General features: G+C 33.1%; 1 protein-coding gene across 2 annotated transcripts in view; it reads right to left on the bottom strand.

The window, feature by feature from the left end:
• The window catches only part of LOC132132114 (phosphatidylinositol 4-kinase alpha-like), a 44,223-nt gene that overhangs the window by 12,540 nt on the left and 11,269 nt on the right, over positions 1–20,414 (bottom strand). Inside the window, exons 7-37 of one of the 2 annotated variants that reach the window (XM_059544375.1) lie at positions 20,095–20,161; positions 19,804–19,955; positions 19,656–19,721; positions 19,470–19,566; positions 17,864–18,055; positions 17,677–17,777; positions 17,450–17,579; positions 16,623–16,752; positions 16,051–16,146; positions 15,687–15,870; positions 15,500–15,600; positions 14,316–14,484; positions 13,186–13,236; positions 12,375–12,483; positions 12,009–12,145; positions 10,660–10,793; positions 10,507–10,589; positions 8,840–8,910; positions 8,637–8,761; positions 8,379–8,460; positions 8,190–8,273; positions 7,184–7,273; positions 6,977–7,096; positions 6,138–6,230; positions 5,909–6,065; positions 5,605–5,732; positions 4,450–4,608; positions 4,002–4,153; positions 3,171–3,278; positions 1,634–1,854; positions 161–319 (exon numbers count right to left, since the gene is read on the bottom strand). In XM_059544375.1, the coding sequence (XP_059400358.1) occupies positions 161–319; positions 1,634–1,854; positions 3,171–3,278; positions 4,002–4,153; positions 4,450–4,608; positions 5,605–5,732; positions 5,909–6,065; positions 6,138–6,230; positions 6,977–7,096; positions 7,184–7,273; positions 8,190–8,273; positions 8,379–8,460; positions 8,637–8,761; positions 8,840–8,910; positions 10,507–10,589; positions 10,660–10,793; positions 12,009–12,145; positions 12,375–12,483; positions 13,186–13,236; positions 14,316–14,484; positions 15,500–15,600; positions 15,687–15,870; positions 16,051–16,146; positions 16,623–16,752; positions 17,450–17,579; positions 17,677–17,777; positions 17,864–18,055; positions 19,470–19,566; positions 19,656–19,721; positions 19,804–19,955; positions 20,095–20,161 (3,748 nt within the window). The remainder of the gene's footprint in view (positions 1–160; positions 320–1,633; positions 1,855–3,170; positions 3,279–4,001; positions 4,154–4,449; positions 4,609–5,604; positions 5,733–5,908; positions 6,066–6,137; positions 6,231–6,976; positions 7,097–7,183; positions 7,274–8,189; positions 8,274–8,378; positions 8,461–8,636; positions 8,762–8,839; positions 8,911–10,506; positions 10,590–10,659; positions 10,794–12,008; positions 12,146–12,374; positions 12,484–13,185; positions 13,237–14,315; positions 14,485–15,499; positions 15,601–15,686; positions 15,871–16,050; positions 16,147–16,622; positions 16,753–17,449; positions 17,580–17,676; positions 17,778–17,863; positions 18,056–19,469; positions 19,567–19,655; positions 19,722–19,803; positions 19,956–20,094; positions 20,162–20,414) is intronic. The other variant, XM_059544376.1, reaches the window with a different exon arrangement.

Below are 20,414 nucleotides of genomic sequence, written 5' to 3'. Positions count from 1 at the left end.
AAACACCTATATTTATACTGACTACAATGGTTTATTTATGAAAAAACAAGCAATCAGTGACACAACAGCCACCAGCTGATTTCCAGCAGCTCAGAAAGCATTCATTGCTCAGTTAATGCAGAGCTGACTCTTAACAATCAGGGAGATCACTGGGTGACACCTGATTTCTTGGAGGTGGTGGACATCCCGCTGGACAGGGGGTAGGTGTTGATCCAGCCCTGAGCGCTCTGCTGACGGGAACCCATGGTCATGTCCATGTTGTTCCTCGGGTCGGCGGCGTTCATCACCGACAAACTGTTCAGGGACGGATCCTGGTTGTCTGTGAGAGGAAACGCTGTTAAACAAAGGGTTTAGGAGAATTTTATTCTACACTATTAGAGTGAATCTCATGAAGAGTGTGTGCAGATCATAATTTACCCCCCCCCCCCCCAATAAAAAAGGCATTAGCATAAAGAAAATGCAATTTATTTATAACAAATATTTTTATTGCACTGTGACATTTTCATGATGTTTTCACGTTCAACCAAAATTTGAATTACTGTAATACGTAACTTTTGAGTTTCTTTAGTAATTCTCATTTTTCTTACATGAATGCTTCTAATATTTTCATTCAATATTATTCCATTGATAATTATTCTAGATTTTAGACTTTAAAAATACAATGAATTTCTTAACGCGCATGAAAAGTGCACTTAATATAAAATAATACATAATATACAATTATCTCCATTTATGCTTATCATGTGTATTTTATATTATGTGCACATTAAGGAATTAATTTAATTATTTTAATAATGTGTCAGAAAATGTGCACAATTGTATATTATATATATATTATATATATATATTATATACTATTTTTCTATTTATGTATCATATTTATTGCACATAAAATAATTAGCCGAAATAAACTGAATTATTTTTTTGAAAATGTGTGGAAAAAAATTGGACATTAATTAATTAGTGGAAAAGATATAAAAATAATAATAATAATAAAAAAATATTTTTGTGTAAAAACGAAGCATAATATTCAATTTAATATAAAATCTGATTTAGGGGTGAGATATAACATGTTTCCTGACAGATGCCGTTAGATTCACTCATTATTTGTAAATTAATATTCTTCTTTTACCCCATTTCCAAATTTTGTCCCATCATTCCAGCACTTTTTCTCCTTTCCCTTTCCCATCAGCTTTAATGAATTATTAACACACAGCATCTGAAGAAGTCAAGCCTGCAAATTATACAGTCGACGAGTAAATACCAAGCGAAGCAACTGATGTGTGGAGCAGTCTGGCGATGTAGCACATCACACGATGGAGAGGCTTTAAGGGACGAATGAAGTCTCAATTAGTCCTCTGATATTGAAATGATCATGCATTTTACATGAGAGCGCTAATGTTCTGATGAGGTCATGTTTTCTACAATGGAGAGAGAAGGATGGTGAGGCGGGGAGAGTCGGGACGGACGCATTTGTCAATCTGCGCTTGGCGACAAATTGACAAATCCAGCCATCCGGATGATTACCGTGCATTTTTAGTACAGGTTTCAAATTTGCAGCCATGCAAATTTGAACTGCATAAACATGCTCCTGCTGCACTGTAGTTGCACAGTCGTAGCAAGAGTGGCTTACTTAATATCGATAGCGGAGAAGTGCTGGAAACGATAAGCGATCCGAAAATCCCAGCAGATTGGGAGCTTTGAGGGGGATTGGCGCCAAGCTCACCAGGTGGCACGAGCTGACTAGCAGCTAGGTACTTCTTATCGGAGAGGATGCTGGCGTAGAAGCGGATCATGATGCTGATGTCCTCGCGCAGACGCTTGTCTCCCTGAGTGGGGAACTTTGAAGCAACGCTGAAAAAGAAGAAGAAAAAATTTGATACAATTATTAAAATCATGATGATTCATTTATTTTACTAACCACACAAGCAGCCAAAAATATAAAGTAGCTTAGCAGAGACTGCCAACTTAAAAATGAAAACCAACTGCAAATCAAAAGAGTTATCTAGGGTTGTCAAACTATTAATCGTGATGAAACGCATTCAAAAATATAAGTGGGTTTACATTAATATATGTTTGTGTACTGTGTATATTTATTATGTATATATAAATACACACACAACATGCATTTGAGAAAAATTTAATAAAAAAAAAGTAATAAAATTTTTATATTTATATATATAAAATATTTATAGTGATATATAATATAAATTAAATATAAATATTTTTAAATATATACAAGTGTATACACACTACAAACACTACTTGTTATAAAATAAAATAAACATTAACAGAAAAAAATATAAAGACTTACAATTATTTTAATTTAGCCAGATGCCAAGTTTAAATTGAAAGAACTAGAATAAACTAAATCAACTAAAACCTTATAAGAATGAATGCATTAATTTAATTTTAATTCTTTAATTTCTAATTCTTATTAACATGCATTACTTTAGAGTTTTTAATAGTAATATAACTAATTCTTTCTCATTCACCTATTCATTATTCCTAATGCTTCTCGATTGTTTTTTTACTTTATTATATAATTATTACATAATTAAAAAAAAATAATAATAACATAATAGTCCAATGATAATCATTCCATAATCTATTTGGCTATTGATATGACTGGAGCCTTGAAAAACAACAACAACATCCAAATCAGGATAATAATAGCTAAAAGTAAAACCATAAAAAAAAATTCATTATTTGTATAAACAAGCTGAAATAAAATACAATTAAATATACTTTTATTTTCTTTCAGCTAGTTACCAATGGAAAATGTCTCATTTGAATTTCTTCAAACTAAAGTAGTAAAATAAAATACTAACAATTAAATGAAAACAGAAAATAAAAATCTAATTCAAAATGTTAAACTATAACTGTAAATCAATGATACTAAAGTCACACTGCTACAACAACAGATTTCATTTAAAAACAGAAGTACATCTTCACCCAAGTAAAGTGTGAAATGCCTTTACTTTGATGTAGATATTCAGATATGACTATACACAAACAGAGAGATTAATAACAGTTTTACGATGCTCTGTGGTCAGTTTTTGTTTTCATTTGTCATCGTTTACAGTCAAATCTGTATGTACAATAGCAGCATTTAACCATTTCCTCCACAAGCATTTATCATTTATCAAAAACTCCAATCTAAGCAGTACCTGAAATAATCGAAGGCGGAGGAGTAAATCTTTTCCCGCAGGACGTTACGAATCGTGGCGTTGGTCACGACGTCAGAATGAAGGAGCGCAAGTCCGAGAGTCAACAACCTGAGGGCACAGAAATACAGTAAAATCCTAGGATTATTATAATTAACTAAAACTAAAATGAAAACTAAATCCAAAAAAATTGAAAAAGAAATGAATCAAAGCCAAATTTCAAGTCAATGTACTAAAATAACTAAAACTGAAATACAAATGAATAAACTCTATATAGACATACTTAAAAAAAAAAAAAAAAAAAACTTTTATTCAAATTAAAATGAAAAATACTAAAATAAAACTATAAAAGTATCTCAAATTTACTCAAATAACAAGTGTAAATGTAATAAACTGCACTGAAAAAGGATTGGATTTGTTTAGGATTTACTAACAATTTTAATTCCAAAATTGCTAGTATATTTCACAAATAATTACAAAACACAGCAAGTAACGCATCAAATTAAATGTGAAATTTTGAAGTAGAAAGACTGAAATAGTATTTTCTTGTAAAATGTAATATGTGTATAATTTTTGTAAAAAATGACCTTAAAATAGATATATTTTTTCTTATGCAAAGTAAAAATTTTTTTTTACAAATTTTACATTTCTTTCTTTTGATTTAGGGGTGAAATAAGACCTTGTTCTTGACAGGTTCTGTGAAATTCACTCTGGTTTTGCAGACCATTTATGTTGAACTGTGAATGTTTGGAGCAAACTGAAGTCTGAAATAATCTTTAATAATCCAATAATCTTTATTTAAAACAGTTTTTACAGTGCAGTCTTCTTACTAACCTGAAGCGTGGTCCAATGGCCGCCACGTGGCGGTTCAGGCTGCTTTTTGGGCCGCCAACATTGAGACACAGAGACCTTTGCAGAAGAGTGCCGAAAATCTCCACCTGATCAGCACTGCTGTACTTGGCGATCTCAAAGCGCTGGACCAGGAACTAGACAAATGGAGAAAAAAAAAAAAAAAAGACTTGATGGAATAAATAAAATGTTTGCCATTTTGGTAAACAAAAAAAAAAAACATCAACAATTTGCAAACCGTTTTTCTCAAACAGACCAATTCTGTATCAACGTGAAGTGAAAGGTTTATTGATGCAATTACACAAGAACGACCCTCATCAAAATAGAGGAGAGTAAGATCAAACTATTTCTGGTGTGTATCATGAGGAGCTTCTGGACAGGTAAATCCACAGCGATAAACTCATGACGGGTAAACAGGGTAACAGGAAGTAACCTCGATCCAGGTGTAGTGGGGCGTGACGTCGGGCGGACAGGGGACGGGTTGGCTTTCCTCTGAGGCCGCCAGGGGGTCCGCCTCCACCTGGGCGTCAGAGAACAGCCCCATCTTCAGCTCGATGGTCATCTGCCACGCACCTGCCATCTCCCGCATGAACTGACCGCAGAACAGAGGAGAGACTCAGTGAACACTAGCCAAAAATACTGGAACACCTGCATAGCTGAGATATGCACGTTACATGTGGAAACATCGAATATAACAGCACAGATTTAGACTTCATCGTGAACAGAATACTAGAGCACTGTGTACATTCTTAGACTTTAAGAATATGTATATGTATTTGTTTTTATACAGTAATGTATAATAAATCAAATTAAAAACTATTATATTAGAATTAGTATTATATAAACATATAAATATATAATACTAATATATTCTAAATTAATCATATATATATATATATATATATATATATATATATATATATATATATATATATATATATATATATATATATATATATATATATGATTAATTTAGAATATATTAGTATTATATATTTATATTATAAAAATATAATACGAAATATATATAATAATTATATTTTAAGTTAATATATAACATTGGCAATAATTACAATTGTATTTTAAAGTACTACTTTAGATGTAATTGTCTATTTTATTTCTAAAAGTTTGAGCTGTTGACAGCCTTAATCCCATTTAAAGGTAATTAATTTAATAGAATACAAAAAAATATATAATAATTGTATATTAAATTGATATATTATTACAAATTAATACATGTAAATTTGTTCATTTCTGGCAGTTGCAGCTGATAATTAAGTATATAATAATTATACATTAATTTAATAAATTTTGTGTATAAATAAAGTAATATTATAAAGTACTACTATACATTTCAGTATGTTTTTAATTTATTATTTTATTTCCTGCTGCTTAAATATTATGTTGGTTATGTGATTACAGCTCTCTGTTATTTACTTATAAATGACTGTTTACTGGAATAATTACTTGAGATTTCTTTTCTTACATTTTATTTGGGTTTCGAGACCATTTCATTTGACTGGTATTGGTATGCATTGACAAAATATTGGTATTATGACAGCTCTACATATACATGTGTGTATCTTACCGGGACTTCAACGCCTGTCCTCGCAGCCAGGAGCCATTCCCAGCAGGCAATAGCTGTTTCCATGCCATTCTCCGTGAACATCTTCAACGGAGACCAGCAGAGGCGATGCAGCAGCTGAGGATCCCATTCTACACAATAAACACAACATTAAATCAAAACTTTGTTAATGACTGCCCGTCTTCTTGTCCTGTTATCTATTAAATACAACAACATACTGTAAAACTGAACTTGATTTGTGGTATATTCCAGTGTTTCATTATGCAACTTGATGGTATGAACATCTATATGAAATGTAGTAACATGCCTTTGGAGCTGATGAGCAGCGCAGTCATTTTGAACATGGCTTCAGTGAAGGCTTCCGGCTGACCTCCGTCCAGAGCTTCATTCATCTCACGAATCATCAGCTTGTTCAGATCTGACGTGCTCCGGGTGGCCTCAGAGAAATGGATCATCCCTGCTACCTGTATACGAGACACGTGGTGAGCTTCTTTTATAAGACCCCCAGCAGCCTCGGCTTTATTATTCAGCATTACCTCTCCAGCATAGCGGTTTCTCAGGTTGAGGGAGGCCATGAAGTTGGAGTAGTCTTTCTTCACACATGCTGGTCTCTCTGTGAGCTGAGTGGTCTGAAACAGGAACATTATTGTTAACTAAAATAAAAACCATAAGTTAAAAAAAACATATTTTTACTTGACAAAATGAATGCTAAATCCAAAAATCTAACTCAAATAAAATATAAATAATAAAATCAGTTAGAAATAAAACTATAAAATAAATTAAAATCTTTTAAAAACTTAAACTGGTTTTATTTCAGCTAGTTGCAAAAAAACAAAAAAAAAAAAAAAAAAACAATAACAATAATCCAATAAAATTAAAAATAAAATCAACTTAGTTGTTTTATTTCAGCTAGTTGCAAAACAATAACCCAATAAAATAAAGAATAAAATAAACTTAGTTGTTTTATTTCAGCTAGTTGCAAAAAATAACAATAACCGAATAAAATAAAAAATAAAATAAACTTAGTTGTTTTATTTCCGTTAGTTGCCAAGGTAAATTTTCTAACTTTCATTTAGTTTAACTAGATGTACTTATTCAATTCTACTAAAAAAATGAATAAAAACTATATAGACATATTTAAAATAATAATAAATAATAAAAAACAAACTCAAAAATCGAAATTAAAATGAAAATGGAAAAAGTTAAATAAAATAAAAATGAATTCAAAATATTCAATAAAACCCAAATAACACTAGTCTGAAATGACAGAGAACATACTTTTCACATAACTTCCTGATTGTTTATTATCACTAAGGAACTAGTCATTATCTCCCTTCAGCATGAACTAAAGCTCAGCAGAAGCTGGTCATCTTACACCCAGACTGGTGCTCTGTCGATTATATCCAGCGAAGTGCAGGATGCTCTCAGTGGCCATAGCCAGACCCGTGTGCTGGGACAGACCTGACACCCAGTTCTGGTGCTTATTCAGGTACTCCTGTGGAAAATACATTGATGATGTTCAAAACCACTGCAGAGGACAAACGTGATAGTGAATCGAAACATTTTGAAAGGGAGGCCAAACCTGTAGGTGAGATTTGGTGACCGATGGTGCCCACTTCATGGCCTCTTTCAGGATTTCTCCACAGCGGGCAGCAAAGTCTTTCACTATGCTCTAAACATGACATATGAAATCCCAAATATATCACTAACACATATGCAATACCACGCTTTTAATAAGAAGCCAACTTAAACTTAAACTCATTTTATATTGCAGTGAAAAAAAGCCAAAAACACTGATACATTTTTATTGTTAATTTTAGTTAAACTACGAATTAATTATTAAAAATGAATATTTATATTAAACAAATATATTTAGAATTTTGTGTTGTTATTATTATGTTTAATAAAAAAGATTTATTTTTTTAGATTAATTATTTAATATTTAATAGAATACAAACATATAATACAAACAAATATATATATATATTAAAATATATTCATAACAATATAAAAACATTTATATTTAAGAAATGTACATATAATATAAATCTACATAAATTATTTTTAACTGTATATTTATAACACAAATATTAATTATTATATTAAACAAATATATGTAAATTTTTGTGTTGTATTATTATTGTTTAATAAAAAATTTAATTATTTTATATTAATATAATACACACATATAATACAAATATATTATATATATATATATATATATATATATATATATATATATATATATATATATATATATATTTATTTGATTAAAATATATTCATAGCAATATAAAAACATTTATATTTAAGAAATGTATGATATAAATATACATAAATAATTTTTAACTGTATATAACACAAAAGTTAAATTATTATTATTATTATTATTATTATTATATTTAAACATTTATATAATTACACTTTAATAAACATTTCTAAAAAATGCAAATAAAAAGTAAAAAAAAATATATATATATTTTTTTTATTATTTAAACCATATTATATAAATAAAATTGGTTGCAAGTACATAAAATTCCTGTGGTTTTATAAAGCGTAGAAAAGAAAGAATAAGTCAAGTAAATGTACCTCTCTGGCCTCGTATGTATCCGGCACGGTGATGCGATACGGGGTGTCTGGTATGTCATAATACGGCTGGTCTTTGTGGATGTCCTGAAGAATTAAGAAATCAATAATGTGTCATAAACCTCTCCTTTAACATCTCCATATGGGGAAATAATATCTAAACTTGATCTGAGCAAAGGAAGAAGCACGTACAGCACTGAGTGAAAGAGACAGGGTCTGTAATATATCCAGCATGGTCCTCAGGACACGACCGCTCCACAACAAGTGCGGAAAACTAGACCAAAAACAAAGAGACACAGCTGCATTGAACATTCAAGAAGAAGAAATGCACTTTTCTATTGTGTCAACTATCCCCACACAGAAACATGAGAACATATCTACAGAAACAACATCTCTACACAACACATTAGAGTTCAGTATGGTCTGTGATTGTAATGGAGAAGGACCCACGTCTCAGCGAGTCCTGACAGATATTTGTCTGCCACTCTGCGGATTCTCTTGTGAATGTGGTTGAAGTTGACCAACAGGAACTGAGCATGATTTTCTAACTCCTCCTCATGAGCTTTAGTCTTTTCCTAGGAAAAAAGATATATAATATCAGAGGATAACAACGAGTCGAGATGTTAAATCTGTTCACGTGATTTCTCATTTACCTTGTCAGCCATCATCTGAAGAAAGACATCGAAGACCTTGTCACCCACCGCTATGACACACTGCATCATTCCTGAGAGGATGAGAGGAACACAATCACAGCACAGCTGATCAAATAATCATCTACTGATTAGACATTTGCTAAACTTGAATCTTAAAATAAGACTATGGGTTAAAAAATAAATATAAAACATTGCCCAAGAGTAGGGCTGGGACAACGCGTCGAGGTCATCGATGACGTCGACGCAAAAAATACGTCGACGCAAAATATGCGCATCGATTCGTCGACCTGTTTTTATTTCTCTAAAAAACGTTTGCAAAACGTTTACCTTATATGCGCTTAATATACGCGATGGCCGGATCAACATTCTGTCCAACGTTATATAACCAATCCAGGGGTTTTTCTGCATTGATCTTTTTTTTTGGCGGCTGTCAAAGCGTTATTTGATCGGTGAGTGACAGTGACAGGGCGCGTACGAGAGAGAGCCCCGGCTGCGCGCACTCACAGTCTTCAAACAACAGGAGCGCTTCTTGCTCTCTCTCTCTCCGTCGTGCATATTAATCAAAATCATTAAACACGATAGAAAAAGGGCGAAACACCAAAGTTTCACGCGCGCTCGCGCACTCACAGTCTTCAAACTACACGAGCGCTCTCTCTCTCTCTCTCTCTCTCCCTCCCTTGTGCATATTAACCAAAATCATTAGACACGATAAGCATGTGGAGCATTCTGAGATTTGTTTTCTCCATGACAGGCTGCTGGCTCCCACTGTTATTTTTATTTTTTTGTAAAAGCACTCTCTGTATTAGCTTAAAGCCCTCAAGTTTACATTTACATACTGTATTCTTTCAATTGCTCTAAACAAGTATTTTTGGGGTGACCTTTTTTATTGAATACTAGACATCAAGTTGTTGTTATTTTCATCTGAAAGAAGAACTTTTTTTCAGTAAGCTAGGCCCTATGTGTTCAGTAAGCTTGTTTCAGTAAGCTATGTGTTTTCAAGGCTTCAAGGTTTTATTGAATGCTATCTCTATACAAGTGCAAAGTAATGCATTCTTAGTCAGTCTTTTATTTTGTAATTTTAAGAGCAATAAACATATATTGCAATGTTAAGGAATTTATGTTTTTTTTTCATTCAGATATGTAAATCAACATGTATAAATTGTTAGTAGTCAATTAATGGGGAGATAATCTAAATCAAATCGGTCTGAAAAAATTAATCGTTAGATTAATCGATGCATCGAAAAAATAATCGCTAGATTAATCGTTTAAAAAATAATCGTTTTTCCCAGACCTACCCAAGAGATAAATCACAATGCATTAAAGAATAAAATGAAATGCGAGTTTTCTAAAAATGTTTAATGTACAATTGAAAAAAGTCCTGATTTGCATGCATTTCCAACAGGTTAATATGAACACAGCTGGATAAAGCTGGGTTTAAAATGATTATTGCTTTAATAGTGTATCAGAATCATAAAATACAGTATTTTCAACAGGCAGAAAAAAAAACATTCACTATTTCACAAATTTCATGAACAAGCTACACTTCAGAATATAGACAGAAATAAAACGTATCTGTAAGTGCAACTGAAAAGGAGTCATTTTGAGAGAACAAAATCATACGTTTTAATCCATCTATTAACAGATGAAGTTTTTAAGTTCTAACCCACCTGATTTATCCTTCTGGATCGCTCGGTCCTCAAAGTATCGAAACATCACTTGGAAACGATCAGAATCCAGCGAGCGTAACACCCTGAGAAGATACAAGAGGTCACATGACTGTTCAGACTAAAAGACGTGCCTGCTCGACAGATCCGGTGTACCTCATGTACTCCAGGCGGTAGACGGACAGCAGGTAGGTGGACATGGCGAAGTCCAGTTTATTGATGAGCGCAGCCACTTCTGGCGGAGGATCCAGCAGGTTAATGATGGTGCCTCTCAAATCATTCAGCTCGGCCTAGAAACACAACACACAGTGTTCAGTTTACAGGATCAAACTGATGCGTGCGGAGGCACAGTTTCAGCAATCGTGTCCGGAAAGACTATTCACATTCAGTGATATTATCACATATTTACCAGTCATAAGGGTCAATTTTTTTTAATGGAGATGAATGCATCATCTGAAAGCTGGATAAATCATCTTTCCATTGATGTATTGTTTGTTAGGATCGGACAATATTTGTCTGAGATACAACTATTTGAAAATCTGGAATCTGAGGGTGCAAAAAAAATAAATAAATCGACATATTGAGAAAATCATCTTTAAAGTTGTTCAAATTAAGTTTTTAGCAATGCATATTACTAATCAAAAATTACGTTTTGATATATTTACGGTAGGAAACTTACAAATATCTTAATGGAACATCATCTTTATTTAATATCCTAATGATTTTTGGCATAAAATATTTCTTTTTTTATTTTGACCCATAGTATGGTTTTTTTTGGCTATTGGTAGAAATATACCCCAGAGACTAAGCACTGGTTTTGTGCTCCAGGGACACAGTTAGTCTGCACTCATGCTATCAGATGAAAAAATACATTTGAACTGAATTGAGCTGGATAATAAAAGCCCATCTCTGCCAGAAGATTGAAACAAAATCATTTTCTTCCTATAAACTCAATACTGAGAAACACAAACTCACAATTCTGAGAAGACAAGTCAGAATTCGGACATCTGACAAACTCACAATTGTGATTAAAATCATAGGAACTCGCAATTAATATTATTCCATAGCAGAACCAAAAAAAACAAAAACACAAGAACTCCGAGTTTTGAGAAAAAAGTAAGAATTGTGAGATATAAATGCAAAATTGTGAGATGGAAATTGAGAATTGTGAGAAAAGGTCAGAATTCTGAATATGCATCTCAAACGAATGCCTTTTTTTCTGTGAATTGTGAGATATAAAGTCACAGTTACCTTTTTAATTGTTTTATTCCATGGCTGAAACAGGTTTGCACAGGCACTGTTGTCTCCCGTAGAGCTGATTTAGTTTTTGCTGAAATTATGCTATACTTACTAAAATGTTTTACATTTTAAAGCTGCTTTGAAACGGTCTGTATAAGGCCCTCCATGTGTAGAAATAAATGGGACTTGAATTTACCAAAATGACCTGTCTGATTTGGCAATAATGGAAGCAGAGAGCAATCTGAGTGTTACTGATTGAGCAGTACCGGAGTGACCGTGTCGTTCTTCAGGGCAGAGTTATACTGCAGCTCTGAGCGCAGCGGTTCTCCGCTTGGGAACGTCAGCAGCGGCGATTTGGTTGCAATCTCACACACTCCCTCATACCACTCCTCCGGCCACAAACCTGAACGTGGAAGATGACAAAATCATTGAGATGGATATTCACATGGCTTGTTAACACAAGGTTTTTATTTAATAATGGGGTGTTTTTAACACAGCATTAAGTGGCTGTATAATTACAGAGCTTCCATCCTTCCTCCATATAGAACTACGATACTGGTAAAAGTTATATGTTCAATCTTAAGAAAATAAACAGCTACAACATATATGTTGACTTGCAAAAGTTATCAGACCTGAGCCCTCGACAGCGAAGCCCATCACAACTGAATACAGCCAGAAATCTCTGAACAGCTTCTGCAGTCTCGGTTTGGCCTCTTTTATGGGCGACAAACGTTTGGTCAGCTGTAAGATTAAAAAAAACAGTCAGATGACATTATGAACCGCATGATACAATCAGGTTTCATCCAAAATGATTATTTATGCAGAGTAAAATAAAGTGAGTCCCTTAAAAGGCCGCAACATAACAGCCGACTTTGTGAAAATGACTCAAGCAAGCATTAAAAAAAGTGAATATCTGCATTTATTTGATTAAAATACAGTAAAAATTGTCATACTGTGAAATATAATTTTCTGTTATTATATTTTTTAAAATGCTATTTATTCCTGTGATGAAAAAGCAGATTTTTGGCAGCCATAAACAAAAATTAGTAACATGAGTTAATTATATTTAACAATATAGAAAAACAGTTATTTTAAATTGTAATAAGGTTTAATTATATTAAAGCCTTGATAACTGAAATAAATGAGAAATAACAGAATAATAAAATGTAAAAATGTGTTGTGTTAATTTTGATCATACTTAGCAAACAAATCAGATTTACTCAAGAAACCATTTATATCAGTTTCATTTATATAGATTTATGGTTCAATAAAAATGGCTGTTTAAAAACACTAAGTATTAAATAACTAATTATTAATTTTAAAATCATAAACTAAATTAAGAGAACCATTTTGTTGTTGACCAAAGGTGAATGACTCAAATTTCAATACATGTGTAGTGTAGTGTAATCTACTATTGCATGCAGTCAGTGTCACATCTCTTACCACAGCAATGACAGGAATGAGAACTCCTAAATTCCCAGCGCTGCTGGACGCCTGAGGAAGAACAAGCAAAAGAAACCCCACATTACTCAAATGCTCCATTTTAGCTAGATATTTCATGACTTTTCCACTGTCGCCTGTGAATGCTGAGGACAAATCCAGTGATCTGCTCTGAATTAAACCGATCCTCCCTGCTGTGGCTTTCAGCAGACCTCACTGCATTTCTACAATCCCTCTTTAATCATCATATGTGACCCTGGAGCACAAAAGCAATCTGAAGTCTCTGGGGTACCGTATTTTTCAGACTTTAAGTCGCACCTGAGTATAAGTCGCATCAGTCCAAAAATACGTCATGATGAGGAAAAAACATATATAAGTCGCATTTATTTAGAACCAAGCACCAAGAGAAAACATTACCGTCTACAGCCGCGAGAGGGCGCTCTATGTCTTCAGTGTAGACTACAGGAGCACTGAGCAGCATAGAGCGCCCTCTTGCGGCTGGAGACGGTAATGTTTTCTATTGGTTCATTTCTCTTAGTTAATTTCACTTGGTTCATGTCAAATTAATTTTGATAAATAAGTCGCACCTGACTATAAGTTGCAGGACCAGCCAAACTATGAAAAAAAGTGCGACTTATAGTCCGGAAAATACGGTATATTTGTAGCAAAATCCAAAAAAACATTGTATGGGTCAAAATCATTAGGATATTGAGTAAAGATCATGTTCCATGAAGATATATTGTAAATTTCCAACTGTAAATAGATCAAAACATAATTTTTGATTAGTGATATGCATAGCTAAGAATAAATTTGGACAACTTTAAAGATGAATTTCTCAGTATTTAGATTTTTTTGCACCCTCAGATTCCAGATTTTCAAATAGTGGTATCTCAGACAAATATTGTCAGATCCTAAAAAACAATACATCAAAGAAATCTTATTTATTCAGCCTTCAGATGATGCATGAATCTCAATTTTGAAAAATTGACCCTTATGACTGGTTTCGTTGTCCGCGGTCACATATACCATTTACAATGTCCCATATAATGAATGCAAGATGTGCTGTAGATTGCATGGTTGTCCTTCAGTGAAGCAGAGGAATAATAAATGACTTTAATGTGAAGGTTTGGTACCTTGAGGGCCGGGCCCTTCTCACTGGATCTTTCGCTGGCTCTCTTCCCCTCCAGCCCCAGCTGCACAAACAGCTCCAGCAGATTCACCAGCAGCTCATCCACCATCTGCTCTGTCTGCAGGTTGGCTGCGATGTTGGCCAGCGCGTTGATCACGGCCAGAGAACAGTGTCTGCAGCAAACATGACCGAACTGAGTTAACAGACAAGCTACAGATGCAAATGAAACAGTACAGTCGTGCATTTATGTTCTGTGATGTGCTAGTGACATCATTACTGTAACTGTCAGCCCTTTATCTATACATCTCTTCTGACTTGCTGTATTTTCATGTGTGTATATATGTATATGCAATTTTTTTATGTAGTCAAAAGTTTTTAATAATATTTTTTAAAGGTTTCAAAGACTGATTTTTTTTTATCAGAAATACAGTAAAAACAGTAATATTATGAGATATTATAACAATTTAAAATAACTGTTTTCTATTTGAGCAGATTTTAAAATGTAATTTATTCCTTTGATGCCAAAAATGACTTTTAAATATTTAGTCTTTTTTTTAAATAATCTAATTTCACAATATAAATTTTTTTGCAGCCTACATGAGGAGTCTATGAATAATATATATATATATATATGTTTTTTTTTTAATATTTTTTGTGGTTGGTTTTTGTTGCTGACATTGTTGATTTTACATTGATCACTTTGCAAGCTGTTGATTTTGTATTAAAGAAAAATGTACAAAAAAATATTTTAATAAAAAAAAAAAATTATATATATATATATATATATATATATATATATATATATATAAAATCAATAAAACGAGTCAACATATGTTTCTCATCACTATGAGTCATCAAATAAATTTAACCAATTTCACTTATTTTCAATTGGATTTTCAGTTGGATTTTGTCAAATTCAACTTATTTTTTATGTTCTATGAGTTTTAACTTGATATAATATGATTTAAGTTTAAATGTACAGCCAATTTGATCCTATTTAAATATTTAAGGCAGCAACTGAAGTTTTTAAGTGGAAGTGGACATTTTTTTACAGTGTATGATCACTGAGTGAAACAGAAGATTTAGTATAATTAAGGACACAGCCTGATTTTACCTAGTGGGATTAATAAGATTTTCTCCATCCACATGCCACTGATAAAAATAAAAAAATACAAAGAAAAAAGTCACCTGTATCCATGATCCTTGTAGTCTTTGGTGGAGTATACCATCGAGCTGGCCTTCACACTAATCTGCTGGAACAAGTTCCAGACTTCCTGATAAATGTATTGCTGTGGGAGGCAAACAGATTGGAGATATTAGCACCAGCAGTCTGATCAAAACACTCCCTGTGACAGAAGACAGAAGTGCAGCGTACGTTTCCTGTGATGACCATACAGCCCAGCTGATCTATGATGAGGACGTCGAGCCGGGACGGTGGCTGGCAGAACTTCTGCTGCAGGATCTGAAGGATGGGCTCCATCACACGAGGAGTGTCCCTCAGGGCCACGGCGATGTGCCCTAATGCTTGTATGGTGTGATCCGGGATGAGGTGGGCGTCCCTGATGGAGAGGGGCACAAATAACATCTCAGAGACTCCTTTAAAAATAACAGAACGCCTCATTTTCTTAAATTCCACTTGAATAAGACTGAAACACTTTGAACTATTTAATGACTAGTATAAACTAATTTTGGCTTAAGATGGATGAGATGTGCTTTATTGTCAGATTTCAGTAACATACTTGTCATTTTCCTGCGAGATGTAGAGACGGTTGGAAAGACTGGCGAGGAAAGCCTCAACGATGACTGAGTCCATGCACAAGCCTGCTTTTAAACACCTGGAACAAGAAAGAAAAAAATGTATTACTTATTAGTGACTTGTAACTTAGAACTGTGGTCAACTATATGAGAAACTGCAAAGTCATGTTATCGACCGTACAAGTTACAGTTTGAATCCCAACTCACATACTTCTACTAAATAAGACTTCTCTGCTCTCCAAGGCTGCATTTATTTGATAAAAAAATATAGTAAAAACAGTAATATTGTGAAATATTTTTATAATTTAAAATCACTATTTTCTATGTTTATACAATTTAAAATTAAATTTGTATTTGTGATGCAACGCTTAATTTCCAGTGTCACTTGATCCTTCAGATATCATTCTAATATGCTGTTTGCTGCTCAAGACACACTTTTAACATGCTATGATACGCATAACTTCTAAGCTCTCATATTGTACAGGACTGATATTATGAAAATTATGCATATGAACTTTTACCTGAAAACATTTCCACCCATATAAATGAGGTTTACCTGCATATATTGTCGATGGAAATGTCTCGGAGCTGCTCATACATGGACGGCTGGGTCTTCTTACTGGAGTGAGAGCTGAAGGTGGACTGGGAATGTTCATTGGTCACACTGATCTTGATGTCTCCTGTTCCTGCTTAGAGGGAAATGGAGTTGGACTACTCGCCCTGATTCAAATGTTTTTACGTCTTAAAGTAAAGGTTCACCCAAAAATAAAAAATAGCTGAAAATTTCCTCACTCTCAGGTCATCGATGATGTAGGTGAGTTTCTTCATCAGATTTGGAGAAATGTATCACTGCATCATTTGCTCTCCAATGAATGCTCTGCAGTGAATGGGTACCTTTTAAACAGCCCAAAACAGTCATATGTTGATGGATTTTGATGTAAGAGAACAACAGAGAATGGATTTTTTCACTGGAGGAAGCGTTCTTAAGGATTATGGGGTCATATTTTAGCCGGATCAACAGTTTAACCTTAAAAAACCCATAGTGATAGATTTGTTTCTTAAAAACACGCAGCTTTTCACTTCATAAGACATTAACGGATGGAGTGAAGTGGTGTAAATAACTTGTGGATTATTGTGATGTTTTTAATCAGCCTTTTAGACGCTCATTCTGACGGCACCCATTCACTGCAGAGCATCCATTGCTGAGCAAGTGACGCAATGCTACATTTCTCCAAATCTGATGAAGAAACAAAATCATGCTAATCTTGGACGACCTGAGAGTGAGTAAATATTCAGAAATATACATATTTGGCTGAACTGTTCTGTGTTGTGATATACAGTGATACAAGCAGCATATCAAAGCTATCAAGGGGAGGATCTCACCTGTGTTGTACTGACTGTGGTACTTGTAGAGCTTCACTAGCACAGGTGAAGGCACCACTAGGAAATCTCTTAGAGACATGGTGACTGAATGAGCCACCACAGGGAAACGCTCACACAGCCGTCCGAGACCCTGTTTCATCAAACATCGTAAATGTTGTATTTTACCTCTAAATGCTCGAAATGAATCATTTCAGTGCACTGTGAGAAGGCCAGACCTCAGGACGCACCTGTAAGCAGCAGATGAGCAGAGGCATGTGAGCGATGATGACCTTGCTGGACGTCTTGGACTGCAGCTTCTCGGACAGTTTTGTGCAGAGGTTTTCCGCACCTGAACAACCCGATAGACGAACGGTTAGAGAAGACACATGACACAGACATAAGACACGTAATACCGGAGTCCTCTCGGAGTCTCACCCTGCTCCTCGGTGACTGCCCACACCATGAGGTCCACGCAGGCAGCGTTGGCCTGACAGCGCAGTTTGAGCGGGTTCAGCTCGCTGTGCAGATACTCCACGTCATGCAGGATCCTCTGCAGCTCAGACTGACTGCTGCTGAACTGCTCCAGAACGAAATCATGGACCTCCTTCACGAACGACACCTGCAGGTCTACATCAAACAGTCACATAAACACTAACTGCAGCAAGAAATACTTCAACTTTTAGAGTTACTGACAGCCGTACGTCTCAGGTATGTTAATGTTTGTGTGAGATTCAGTGGATTAACCCGATTTGGCTAATATCTAGAAAAATATATTTACTTTTTTTACATTTATTTATTTTCCCTAAACTTTCTATTCCAGTTATCTAAACATTTAAATCCCTTTTCTACTGTACATTTAAATATCTAGATTTTATTTGTAATAAACTGTAATTTGATTTTAACTTATTTGGTGTTAAAATATTAAATATAATTGATCAATCAAAAGTATAATAGCACAAAAAATTGTTTTTATAAATTTTTGTTTTAGTTTAATTATGTGACCATTTATTTTTTTATTTATTTCTCCGTAATTGTTATAATACATATAATAGATTAACAATGATAAAATTATTATTATTATTATTATTATTATTATTATTATTAAAAAGAAAACAACAATTATTTGGTTTTATTTGTATCAAATTATATAATTTTATTTAAAATTGTGATTTATTATGTTTAAATATTTAGATTTTATTTGTAATAAACTGCAATTTGATTCTACTTATTTGATGTTAAAGAATTAAATATAACTGATAAATCATAAAGACAATAGCTCAAATATATATTTATATATATATATATATATTTAATACATTTTAGTTTTAGCTTATGTGAGAATTTGTTTTATTTATTTCTCCGTAATTGTTATAATACATATAATAGATTAAGAATTATTAAATTATTATTAATATTAATAATAAGAAGACAACAATCATATGATTTTATTTGTAACAACTAACACATTATATAATTTTATTTAAAAATGTGATTTATTATGATAAATAGTGGATTAATAATAACAATAATACCACAAAAATGATTTAATTTATGAATAAATTGTTATTTTATTTGTTTGTATAATTACAATAATAACAATAACAATTAGTATTAATAACAATGTATATAATAGATCATATACAAAATATAATATATAAATATATTTAAATATAAATTACAAAAACTGAATTTAAATACATATTTTTTATAATAAATAATAAACAACAGATAGTGATCATAATAATATCAACAATAATACAAATTAATAACAATTATATGTTAAATATGAAAATAATAAAATATGAAAAATAATACGTTTTTATTTTTATTTAATTTTTTATATTTACATAGATCAACAATAATAATAATAAATATTCGATTTTAAATTTTTATTGGTAATAAATAGTGATTTAATTTTCATTTATTTATCTCTATGTACTAGTCAATTTTTTTTATGTCATGTGCATATATAATCAGGTTAAATAACAAAACCTTAAAATAATTTATGTAATGTTTACATTACACACTATTTACAATGTACCTTTCATGTAGTATAAAGTGTCCCTCAGCATTTTAAAGATGTCCACATACAGCGGATCACTGAATGTCTTATAGTGAAGATTAGCTGACGCATTGACCTGAAAACAGAGAAAGCAAATACCCAGAAATCAGCAGGGTCTCTCTTTAGGACAGAACAAAGCAGAAGCATCCGAACCAAAGCAGATACCTCCAGGACTTCAACCATAGTCTGATCCAGTGTCTTCATAAAGGATTCTGACACAAACTGCTCGACCTATCCGACACGAGAAAAACTAAAACGTTAAAAGAGCCAACAAAAATATACTAGAGCAGCTGACAGCATTACAGAGACTGACCATCTGCAGAAGCTGCTTCAGTAAATCCAGGGGTATGTCAAACCCTTTACAGTTTCCGCCCGTGAAGAGCGGTGAGACGGAGAAACTGGAGCTGATGGTGGAGAAGTAGTAGTCGGGGTCCACAGCGCTGCCGTCCGGCAGATACGAGCCCGCTGGAGCACAAAAACAAAACCTGGTTAATACCCATCACACCCAGACAGCATTTCTGGGCATCAAAAGCTCGTCCAAACATGTCTAGTGGACTAAAAATACTGTCCAAGTAGACAAAACTAATAATAAAAACTAAATTACCTTCAAAATAAGGAGCAGAAGGGTCAGCAGGAGAACCTGGAGGAAGTCCAGCACGTTCTGGACTGGCCTAGAAAACAAAAAGAGATCAGCATTAACAAAATCACAACTTAAACAAATGCTAAATCATATAATCTAGTGCTTTATATATGATTTGATATGTTTTGTATTGTGATCGCATGTGTGTGTGTTTATATATTGGTTATGCATTTTAAATAACAGCTGTTTCAAAGAACCTACATTATTTTTATTAATACTATTTTATCCTATCAGAAGTATGTATGTGATATTCTAGAGTATTTTTTTTTTATGTTTTTAATCAC

Source organism: Carassius carassius, chromosome 49, assembly GCF_963082965.1.
Source record: "Carassius carassius chromosome 49, fCarCar2.1, whole genome shotgun sequence".
NCBI lineage: Eukaryota > Metazoa > Chordata > Actinopteri > Cypriniformes > Cyprinidae > Carassius > Carassius carassius.
Note: the sequence above shows the minus strand (reverse complement) of the source record. Positions and strands in the feature narration are given on the sequence as shown.